Raw genomic sequence first — 12,147 nt, 5'->3', positions numbered from 1 at the left:
TCAACATTTTTCAGACAGGTAGTCACCCATTTCTTAATTTTCAGCAATGTTTTTGCAATTAATTTCAGATTTCAGCATTCCAACGCATTTTCAGCAGGAAATGCATTTTCTAGTTTGAATTGTTTTCAAGTCTGTTTCACACCAGCGGCCTAACGGCTGAAAGAATAAGAATACATCCAAGCAACACATGAACTTAGAGAATAAACACATGTAATCATAGTCAGATCTATGGTGTTCTATATGAAGCAGTGATATTATGAAGCTATTGATTTAAACACATTCACACTCAGGGATTTCTTCCAGCTGTCCTTTCTGAATTATGTGTTTATCTTTTACATATTCCTCTGATATCATAGTTTTCTCTTTATTTGTAAAATGTGTCCAAGGTTGTGATTGGTCAGATGCTGCAAACAGGCGCTCACAACCAGATTGAGAGAAGCTGGTGGATTTACTGAGACGCTTAGTGGGATCATGGTTGTTAGGGTTAGTTAAGCCAGATAATCTAAAGATGTTGAACCTGCTTCGTGAAACAGGCCTCTGGTTTGCAGTTTGCATGTTTGCGGTTGGTTATGTGATGGACTGAGCTTTCTGCAGTGGGTGTTGCATATATAGTTTATTAGGAATACACCAACTTTCCAAGTTCCTTGGATGTGTTTGTGTTGTGTGATTTTTGACAAGGTTTTATTTAGATTTCTCACAATCTACATCATATACAAAGACCCACAATCCTAACAACAAAGCAAAGCAAGACAGTAAAAGTAGAGCCTAAGACTACACACGCATCAACCTCAGTACCTTCAACAGGCAGCTCTTATGATACACTGTCCCTGTCTTCAGTCATGTACTATGTATATTGATCAGAGAACTTACTTGCAGAAGTTGGTGTATTTTTTTGATACAGTTTGATCTTAGAATAATGGTGTTTTGGAATTATTACTGTGCTGTCATTGAGAATGTTCAACATACAAACAAATAGGTCAACTAATTCCTTTGGACAAAGGTGGACTTCCTATTGAAGTTACAGTACCAGCCGTGGAAAAGACGAACCCACTGCTGTGTTGAATCGTTCTTGCTGGCTCAGGAGATAATGGCACAATGTCAAAGGAGAATTCAGTGAGCTATCACCTTTAGCAAACTGTAGGAACATTAACAGACACATGTGTTCTCTTACCTTCATCTTACATACATTGGCACAAATACATGCCCCAGCCCTCCCATGCCATCAGTGTTAGTACAGTGCTCGACGTTAAGAAGTTGAAAATGCTGTGATGTGAAGAGATTGGTAACGTCTTTCCAGTCGTAAAATGAAGCAGAGAAACGGAATCATTAGTATTTATTAAAACAATGGCAAATTTTGTTGTGTGTATTTTGAGTTTTAAAAAAGAATCCTCTGAATTGTGAGGATGTAATGTGCATATTGCTAACTGGACTTAATGTGCAATTGTATGTTTTTCCTCTTTCCTTTGTCTTGAAAAAGGAGCGTGTCCAGAAATCAGCAGAGAAGAGAAGTGAGCAGGAGAAGCCTCGGACCCCCCCATCCACCTCCAGCTCCTCTTCCTCCACAGGGTTTACCCTTGGCAGGCCACAGGTCCCAGACACATGGAGGGCCACTGAGGGGGATGAACCTCACAGCTTAGGTTAGCATGGCTGTGTAGTTTGATGAAATGCCTACAGTGTATCTACTCCTGAGAAACTCTTACAATAGCTGTTTGTGCCATCTGGTGTGTTTTCCCCGTCAGAAGAGCATGTGTGCCTGCTGGACTGCATTGCTCTGGACCTGCAGGAGATGGATATCTTTGCTGCAGAGCGTCTGCCCTGTCAGCCCAGGGACAGTGGTGGTAAACCTCCTGAGTCCTCAGACCTCATCTTTCCTTCGTACTCTGTGCGCCGCACCGGAGACAACCTGCTGAAAGACTGCTGCCGTCTCAAGCTTAAAGTGGAACGCAACCTGGACAAGTATGTCCTGCTTTTTACTTCGTCGTGGCAGAAGTTATGGCCTCTTTATAATGAAATCATGTTGACGGTTGTGGTTCTGCACATGGTCACGGGTTGTTCGTCCATCTGTCCTCAAACGGTCAAATTCAATGTGACCTCTGGTCTTGTTCCATTCTCCTGAGCGATATCTCAGGAACCCAAACGGCAACTCAAACTCAAGGTTGATCTGATTAGATTTTGGTGGTCAAAGGTCACTGCGACCTCACAAAACATGTTGTTGGCCATAACTTAAGAAATGAAATGCCAATTAAGACAATTTGGAGGTTTTGGGAGACATTAATGTAAACTGCATTCTGAGGAATACAACAGTGAGCCTGTATGGCTTTTTTTCGTCAGGGGTATCTGTGTGTCTGTGGAAAATACTTGATAGAAACATTATACTTTGTACATATATATACTTTAGTGTACGCCTCTTACTGCACAACAGTCAGCTAGTGGCCCGTGGGCCAAAACCAGCCCTCCAATAACAACAGTATGAAGCAGGTCACTTTCTATCCTGTGTGGATAACCAATCATACAAGTAACTCTTTTTATTTACTAAAGATGACACCAGCTGTCTGATACAAACATTTTTATAAATCAATTAATCAATCAAATATTCTTGAATGTAGAGATGTCCTAAGGATTGGCATCTGTGCTGAGCTGGTCAGATTTTAAAGGATCTGTTTCGGCTAAAACCCAGTCCTTCAATGAACTGTGTTCTGTCTCTGTCCAGACTTTACTGCTATAACTTATGAGAGATAATAGAGCATGGTAATGGCCATCATATACATTAATCATAATGTTCTCAGCCCTTATGCTCTCTAAACTTTCAACATTTGACTCGGCACCTAACCAAAACATTGTTTATTTCAGAAGAAGAACTTGACACACACTGCTGAGCTGCATCTCAAATTAATATTCAGGTTCCCAGCTTTCAGATTATGGCACTTCTATTGAGCATAAACTGTTGACCTGCTATCTCCCCCTAACAATCACCTCCCCCCATAAAAAGGATAATATGTCTATGGTAAGACTTGAGCAATCCACTGCTTGGCTCAGAGCTTTAGTGCCTCATGCCTCTTGTTTCTGAATATTGGGGATGGCCTATGGAGAGCAGTAGTTCACAAAGAGACTGGGCCTACTTTACTTTGATACATAGCCCTTTTCTCTTTCAAAAAAATCAGTAGTTATTAATGTACCCAGTGTCAGTATAGGACCATACTCATAATCCAAACTCAGGCTTGTGTTCGTGATTGTTGTCAGGGAGCTGAGCCATGCGGTACCTGACATGTCCATCCACGGCAGCCTTTCCTCAGTACACTGCTCTCTGGACCTGGAGCACTACCAGCTGATCAGAGGGCTGCTAGAGAACAACCTGGGAGAGCCTGTTGAAGATTTCCTGAGACCCTACAACCTACAGGACCCCAGCACCTATGTGAGAGACCAACCATCGGGACAGTTTACTGCAGTCCGTCGACATCTTTGTAGCAACACTGATGTCTCTTCTCTGTCTCTTTTAATGATCGTTTTGTCAATTGCATGTCATTTTTCCAAATAATCCTCTGTATGTCCTAGTTGATGGACTGATGTTTTGTCTCTGCTCAGACGGTGTTAGGTGGAGATGTCTACACCAGCTTGTCATTCCTGGTGGACATGATGGGTGTCAGTCTGGAGCTCTTGGACAGCCCCACACCCACAGAACATAAGCGCTCATTAGCAAGGTGGGCCTTTTCTATCTTCTTAAATAACAACAGGGTTGTAAGAAAATATCAATATACTTTATTGAGTTTTTAATTAATAGTTTACACAAACGGTTGCTCAGATAGAATAAACAGTAGAGCTATGATGTTGGATGTTACAGGGGCTGCAGATCCAACTGTTCTGATTGAAGACAGTGTATGTTCTTTATACTATATTTTCATAAAATGAAATTTTGAAAAATTGCGAGATTTTGCCTTGCTTCAACATATTGAATAGTAACCCCTGTATCATGATACGGATCATATCTCCAGATTCTTGCCTGTAACCTTTTGGGAAAGGACAACCCGCTCTATCCATTAATCCACAGCCACCTTGAATAATAACTTGTGTTTTAAATGATAGACCGTGGGACAGATGGTAAATCTCCGGGTAGCCCTGCACTAAAACCATCAACTTCTCCTCCATATGTACTGTGGACTAATAACATTTACGGAGGAAATGATTGGTTGTTCCTCGTCACATGGCATGCAGTGCGTGGTGCTGCTTCCAAAAGTTCAGTGTGTGTATTTAAGGTTACAAGACATTATTTAACGATGCCAACAAGCATTACACGTGCAGCCAAAGCCATAGCTGGAACAGTAAAATATGTGTAGCTAAAAAAAACCTTATAGTTGTCAATTCACAATCATTTGAAAAATCTCCCCTGACGCTGAGCTCTGCAAAATTCCAACACATGCACTTACATTTTATATCATTTATCGTGTACACTGTTACACATTACCTAAAAGTCAGCAAGCTGCCTTCTCTCAAGACCAATGACATAAGAAGAGCAATGTTTCTGTCTGTGACGAAACATCTCAGAACAGTTTCAAACGCCTGCTCACAGACGTGTTTCAACCAGGAAATTCAAATTCTGACAGCTTCCACTAAACGGCGGCTGTGACTCAGGCGGTAGTTGTCCACTCAGTGCAGGGTTGGCAGTTTGATCCCCCGCTCTTCCTGTCCACTTAAATGTTAAATGGTAAAACACTTTGGAATAAAAGTGTTTAAGTTATTGATATTAATGCAAAACATTTACCATCACCATTTAACTACTGTAGCTGTAAACACTGTGATAGTTTAACAACATCTGCTCAGTCATTTTGAATAAAATGTGGTCAGATCTTGGGCAGACTAACATACACTTTCATTCAGTTATTGTAATGTTCAACAAAGTTCTGGTATATTTTCATATAGCTAGTTCATCTATAACCTTTGATGGGCCAGTTGTAGATTGCATTGCTGTGTTGTGTCAGACTTGTGAATTGTAAACTTGACCTTTTACCTACAACAAAGATAAAATGTTGTCATTTTGATATTATGTTTGTATTTCTCCTGCAAAGGTTTGACTTCATGAAATCCAAGCTTCTCTTTGAGAGTTTGTCCAATGGATCCAAGTCTATCAACTTGGTGTCTCACTCCCTGCTGGCGTACGATACTCGGTGCGCCGAGCCGAGCACGGGTAGAGCTGATGGGGCAAGGCCCAATGTCTTTGACTGCATCCTCCAGCCCTCCAAAACAGGCACGAACCGGGCGTCACTGCAGCTGGAGCTGCATTATAGGTAGAGTGGAACATATCCAAACATAAATAGAAATTGAGATTTAAGTAATGTTGGATGGGAAAGACTTGGTCACACATGATGTGTTCCACCTTCTGACAGATCTACACGTGACTCCTCCTGCTTCACGGTGGTCCTCAACAACCTAAGGGTGTTCCTCATCTTCGACTGGCTTCAGCTAGTGCGAGACTTCCTGCGGGTGCCGGTGGAGAAGCCATCCGGCGGTGCTGAGCCTCGTCAGCGTTGGCCCAGCAACACCACCACTGACTCGGGCACCGCCACCACCAGCACCATCGGTGCTGTAATGCCAAAGACAGTCAAGAGCGGTGTGGTCACCAAGAGGTCCACGGTGCCGGTCACCCAGGACCGCTGCCTGGAGGTCAAGATCAACGTCACAGGTCAGAGAAGAATGATGAAGATAGGAGTATACCCTGAACCTCTTTGATTGGTTTTAAATATTATGAATAAGGTACTACACACACAGGGGCCATAAACTCTTCTAAATCCAACTCTTGGCAATAAATAACATTTGATTTATGAGAACTGAAGCATCATTAGAGCAGAATGATAAACACATGTAGTTAAAGAGCTTGTTGGAGCTGGATCTCTGTGGCTCCTGCTAATGCTGCTGTCACTACTGTCAGTGGAACTACTATTACAGCCCTCACTAGCAACCACACATAGTCAACACCAGAACAGCTTGGCAACCACATTGGAGCACCTATTATGTCATGATCGGAACACTCTGGTTACCACCAAGTATTCTCATGGCAACCACTTCCAGTAGTAACACCTGAGCTATGATCACCAGACACAGTATCTGCTGCTGAACATTTAAGAAACCACCTGAATATCCAGTGAGCTTTGTAAAATGCACACAGCCGTAATTCAGAAACTGTGTCTTTAAACTGGCCGTCAGGACCGTAAAGCTTGTGATGTCACCAGTAGAAGTGTACTTGACACACAAGGAGTCCCCGGCTGCAGTGACACTGTGGACAGTGCAGATGCGAAAAGACAGGAAACAGTGACCAATCGGAGCACACTGGGCGTTTTTGGGAGGAGGGCTTAAAGAGACGGGCTCTAAAACTGAGCATTTCAGACATAAGGTGAATATATTCACCCTAGGTATATTTAGAGAGACAGTATGAGAAAAAGAAGTGTTCTTTGAACATTAAAGCATGTAAACATGTTCTAGTACAAACCCAAAATATAAGTATGAACCTGAAAGTGAGCTTGATATGTCCCCTTTCAGTCAGCAAGCACACTTACATTTGAATCATTTGTTTTGTCATATAATTGTGTGTGCAGTGTTTTCATTTTAGGCGCTTTATTGAATTTGATAATGTCATTAAGCTGTACCTTGACAAAATGCAATCCCTCCCTCCTGGATTTGTAACTTATAAGGGACCAGCCCAGAATAGGTTGTAATGATTATTATCATATGAGCTCCTGGTCTGTGTGTATCTGCAGGCACAGAGTTTGTGGTCGTGGAAGACTCGTCTTGTCTGGATACCAACGCCATCATTCTAAAAGGCACCACTGTCCTCACCTACAAACCCCGTCTGCTGGACAGACCCTTCTCTGGCAGCCTCGCAGGAATAGAGGTGAGCTCTCCCACTGTCATAGCACCGTTTCATGGTCAAACATTATTACTGAGACAACTAGTTTTACCACTGCTACCATTTATCCGGATTCTTTTAATCAAAGAATCACAATCTCAAAGTGTATACTTTGTTAAACAGATGTGAATGCACTGAAATCCGGCTGCTGCTGCTACTGTTATTGCTGTACTATACTACTTGTACTAACACTTGCAAATATTATTATTTCAACTCAAGGAACTGCTACTAATTGTTACTTTTGCTATTGCAAATACTGTACTACTATTGCTATGCTAAAACTGCTACCAGTACTGCCCTAGAACTCCATGTTCTCCTCCTCCTCCTACCTTTGATGGCCAAAGAGTATACAGTGAAGATCAGTACTTAGTGATGCATACTACTACTGACCCAATATTCAGATCATCTTTTATTAGCTATGATAAGAGGTATCTTCTCCGCCTCAGGTGTTCTCGTGTCGGCTGGGCAGTGAGCAGGAGACGGCGCTGTCCATCATCGACCCAGTCAATATTCAGGTGGAGCTGTGTGGGAGCCCCACATACCAAAGCAGCTCCGGTCTACTGGATGCCTTCAATGTTGAGGACATCCCACCGCTGCTGGAGGTCAGGAAATAACCCTCAACCACAATAAGATATGCAACATGTAACTGAGGGAGGCACAGTAGTTAAAGGGTAGCTTCAGTATTTTCCAACCTGGATCACATTTTCACATCTTTTTGTGTCTAAGTGAATAACAGGGAAAACAACTTTTGAAATGGGTCCAGTGTTGAGGGATAACACTGCTTCACTTGATTGAGACTTGATAAGACCCCCTGAAAGCCTCATCAGCAACATTTTGGGAAGTCTCTGAAATCTTAAAAAAAAAAGTTATTTGTCTCTTGCAATTGTGTCTAACATGTCTTTTCAAATCTTACTAATGCCCAGCAGTTTGCCATGAGTGTATTTTGCACACTAGTTGGACCTCATCCACACTGTTCGAAATATATTTAGCCATGACACTGATACTCTTTTAGATAACACTAAGCTACACTTTCTGTACTCCAACTCCACAAACACTGACATCACCATCACTGCTCTCTCCAACTCTCACTCACGTCTCAACCGTCTGCTATCAAGTCGCCTCTCACAAGAACTTTCCTTCAGCCAAACTTGGTAGACACGAGAACCAACAGAAATTGAAATGTCAGAAAAAAAGCCATTTCTCTGTAGGGTCCTTTCTATAACATTGTCAGAAACATAACAATAATAATCTGAGCCTGACCGTGGCCAAACCAAGCACTTTTACTGGACATAAACTGACAGTGAGGAGTTGATATGATTACATTACAGCCTGTTTAGCGGCTGCAGCATTCTCCTTCAGTACAACAACAACTTTAACACAAAAACATTCCCCATAAGTCACTTGACACAAGAATATGGAAAACTAGGGTTGAAAAATACAGAAGTTACCCTAACACACTTAACACTGTTGCCTCACACCTGTTAGAAAAGTTCACTCGAGCCGTAGTAAAAGTCATTAATCACAGGACATTTATTCTTGCAAGAAGGAGCCAGAGTTGATTCACATACAGAATATGCATCAAGACTGCTCGAAGATGTGTCTCTGAGCCTCTGGTATATATACTGAGCAAACAACAGTGTACTGGCACAGGGTAATATACTGTACGTCACAAAGGATAACACACTCCAATTGCCTTCATACAGCGTAGTCTACGTATCTGGACGCTTTAACGATTTGTTCTAGTACAAAGGTCACCTTTATCGAAATCAGGAAGTCATGGTTGCAAATCAGCTCTGCGTAACTAAGTGTTCTTCTTAGCAGGCAGCTGATACCTGATAGACAAAACTGCTGCTGAAGACGCCTGGTGTCCCAGAAAGTTCACACAAGGACACTTACAGAGGACATGGGCTTTTGTTAAATGTATAACATTCCTTAATCATTTAAACGCATACTAATTAGTCATTTAGATTTGTTCCCCTCACACCTCACTGAGATAGGCTCCAGCCCTCCAGAGGATCAGCAGGTACAGCTAACAAATGGATGGAAGATGTAACCACTGTGTCACTGTGAGGTAGTGGAGTCATTGTAGAAACGAAACAATATAAATGAGCATTCTCTCCCTATAACACATCAGCATGTTAAATCTATTATTACCTTCAAATGTTTGACAATGTTGCTATGCCAAGTGTTCAAAGTGTTCCCTCTGGTCATGAGCCCAACATTCTTCCTGTATGAAGACTCAAGTAGTCTCCAAGTCCTTGCTGAGACAGTCACGCCAATCCAGTCATTTTCTCAGACTCGACGAAGCAAAACTACAGAAGATTCTTTTATAGAGGATTATACAACTGTTCTCACAGGATGGCTGGTGCTCACCGTTAGTAGTGAAGTGACTTTGACATGTAAACCGGTTGGATTGACGCTTTTTAATAGTGTATGTGATTTTCTGGCAGATTCAGTTTCCTACTCTGGACATCCGTCTGTCCTACAACGACATTCAGCTCTTCTTGGCCATCGCTAAGTCCATCCCTACCTCCAGCTCTGCTCTGCCCTCTGACTGTGATACCAGCACTGCACCCAGCACCGAGCCCGCTACACCCAAAGATAGCTTCAGGCAGAAGACTGAGGCCCTCATAGGTACGTGAAGACAGTGATAGTCATTTTTGAATTAATAATAAAATTAAGAATGCTTTTCAAAATGCTTTTCAAAAGCTGTTTTCTTTTGTCTCAATTACCATCAGTGGCCAAAATACATCAACATTTTGAAGCCGGAATACATCTTGAATTGTTATCATTCAAACAATTCTGCTAAAAACGTTTATCTGCAGTGATGGCATACTGTTATTCCACTACTTATTGCTGAAAAGCTCTTCATTTGTCTCCACAGAGGGCCAGCTGACCCGTTTACAAGACCTTGGCTTCAGGAAAGAGGACTGCAAAAGGGCCCTGATCCACTGTAAAGGTGAGTGAGACCTTTAACACTGTTCCCAACTCCTTGTAGTCTTGTCACCATTATTTAATGAAAGGCTATAATAAAGACAGACAATGCGTCCCCCAGGCCAGCTGGACCAGGCTGCCACATGGCTGCTGGAGAACGCCGAGAACATGGCGGGCCATGCCAGATCCCGGACTGACTCCGGCAGCAGCCACTCAGCTCCTCTGTCAGGGGTGGAGGTGAAGGCTGAGAGTGTGTGCATCTGTTTCATCGACGACTGTCTGGACTGTGACATACCACTGGCTGAGCTCACCTTCTCCAGTAAGTCTCATTTACACAAGATACAGCTGAACCATCAAACATATGATGAGGACTTAAAAGGACAACCCGTATTATTATAATGATGGAAGATTCAGTTTATCTACCCTCAGTGTTTGGTGCAAAGCAAACATTGCTTTTACAATGTAATGAGGAGTCATTCTTCTGGTGTTCACTAACAGTGGCTATTGTTGTTTAATGTTGCTCTACACTGCTCATATTTATTTCTCTGTCCCCACATTTCCTGTCTGAATCTCTTCTCTCACCATCAAATATAGCCACATTGGTAAAATAATATCTGAAAAACAAGCAAAGAGACTTTGAAGGGATAATTCAGATGTTTAGAAGTGTGGTTGTATGAGGTTCTTCTCCATACTCAGTGTGTCACTACAGGAGTTGGAGTTTGGAGAACCAGCACAGGAGTGAAGTCATGTACTGCTGTGATGTATTTCAGACACCTAAAACAAATCAACATCAGTTTAAGTGTAGCTATGTTTAGAATATGTTCACCTCTTTACAAAAACAATCATTTTACTTTGCAGTAATTTAGTTAGTTTGTTCCTGTTTGTGAGTTTGGTAAATCCAAACTAACCCTTAAAACACAAAGTCACACAATAACACAACCAACGAAGTGATGGAACAAAGTGATACAACCACACTTGTAAACGTCACGACTATCCCTTTCATGTCTGTAATTAAGAAGAATTTCAGAACTCTTTGAGTCTTTCACTGCACTACTTACACAACCAACGGTGCTTCACAAAAAAACAATCAAATGGTTTAGTAGATAAATAACTACACCTACAGGAAGCTGAGGATGAGCATCTTGTATCTCTGTTTGTTATTGCAGGGCTGTATGTGCTGCAGCGCATTGGTTCCACTCAGGAAGGAAAAGCCAGCTTTTCGCTGTCAGGAGACTACTACAACAGAGAGCTGTCGGGTATGATTTACTGATTAACTGGTGGCATTAGAACACTCATTTCATGTTCAGATTCATTAAAAACAGAGTATCATTTTCATAGAGTTTTGACATCAGTTTGAATGGCTCTGTGTTAAAACTAGGGATAAAACCAATTAATAGGATTCTGACATCTATCATGATTTTCCACAGCAAAGTGCAGAGCAAGTGAGATATTATCAAGATATTGATTGGACCAATAAGCAAAGTGCAGTGGTTCAACAGAAATGGAAATGTTTTAAGCTGCACTATGTCCACTGATGGCTGATTTCTTGGGGAATTCCCCATGATGCATTAGGTTAGGATAGTGACTTACGTCTTTGTGTGTGCGTGTGTGTGTGCGTGTGTGCGTGCGTGTGTGCGTGCGTGTGTGTGTGCCAGGCTGGGAGCCCTTCATCGAGCCCTGGCCCTGCTCTCTGTCCTGGCAGCAGCAGGCCGCCGGCCGTCTCCATCCTCCACGTTTCAAGATGGGGATCCGAGCCAAGCAGAGACTGGACGTCAACATCACGTCTGTCCTGCTGGGTGAGTAAAGGCTGGATAGTGCTCCTCTGGACATTCTCTTCATAGACCGCACAGCTGGCTGAACAGCATCCTGTCAGATTATTCAGTACCACTTATCTGATCATTCCAGAACAATACAACACCACCAAGAGCGCCTGGATAGCTGATTACTGTAAGGAGGAGGAGCACACACCCCAGTCTTCACCCCCCCTGCCCTGGATGGGCTCCTCAGTCGACCCACCCAGCTTCGGAATAAGTGAGTTCCAGCAACACACAGTACCACAAACAAATCACTGGGTAGTGAGGAACTTCTTCACAGAAATACTTACAATATGTCTGGAATTGATTTAACGGATGGCCAGGTAAGGCATCCTAGATAACATGTTTATTTATTTGAAAGAATGAAAAATGAATAGAAAGACACCAGAATAGCAGAGTGTCTGTTCCAAGTGTTTAAGCTTTGAAAGCCTCTTAAACTTTATCTTTGTGCTAGCAGATTTCATCTTTATTTGCTGTTGAAAATGCCAGTGCTAGTCAGAACGA

General features: G+C 42.4%; 1 protein-coding gene across 6 annotated transcripts in view; it reads left to right on the top strand.

Moving 5' to 3' along the window:
* vps13d (vacuolar protein sorting 13 homolog D) overlaps positions 1-12,147 on the top strand; it is a 76,902-nt gene that overhangs the window by 29,747 nt on the left and 35,008 nt on the right. For 5 of the 6 annotated variants that reach the window (XM_031876391.1, XM_031876389.1, XM_031876390.1 and 2 more), the window contains 14 exons: positions 1,478-1,637; positions 1,740-1,956; positions 3,241-3,412; positions 3,583-3,698; positions 5,061-5,279; positions 5,379-5,674; positions 6,747-6,880; positions 7,342-7,497; positions 9,346-9,529; positions 9,780-9,854; positions 9,951-10,148; positions 10,996-11,085; positions 11,485-11,625; positions 11,735-11,860. In XM_031876391.1, coding sequence (XP_031732251.1) covers positions 1,478-1,637; positions 1,740-1,956; positions 3,241-3,412; positions 3,583-3,698; positions 5,061-5,279; positions 5,379-5,674; positions 6,747-6,880; positions 7,342-7,497; positions 9,346-9,529; positions 9,780-9,854; positions 9,951-10,148; positions 10,996-11,085; positions 11,485-11,625; positions 11,735-11,860 — 2,284 coding nt within the window. The remainder of the gene's footprint in view (positions 1-1,477; positions 1,638-1,739; positions 1,957-3,240; positions 3,413-3,582; positions 3,699-5,060; positions 5,280-5,378; positions 5,675-6,746; positions 6,881-7,341; positions 7,498-9,345; positions 9,530-9,779; positions 9,855-9,950; positions 10,149-10,995; positions 11,086-11,484; positions 11,626-11,734; positions 11,861-12,147) is intronic. The other variant, XM_031876392.1, reaches the window with a different exon arrangement.

Source organism: Anarrhichthys ocellatus, unplaced genomic scaffold, assembly GCF_004355925.1.
Source record: "Anarrhichthys ocellatus isolate YVR2014 unplaced genomic scaffold, GSC_Weel_1.0 scaffold108, whole genome shotgun sequence".
In the NCBI taxonomy this organism is placed as follows: domain Eukaryota; kingdom Metazoa; phylum Chordata; class Actinopteri; order Perciformes; family Anarhichadidae; genus Anarrhichthys; species Anarrhichthys ocellatus.
Note: the sequence above shows the minus strand (reverse complement) of the source record. Positions and strands in the feature narration are given on the sequence as shown.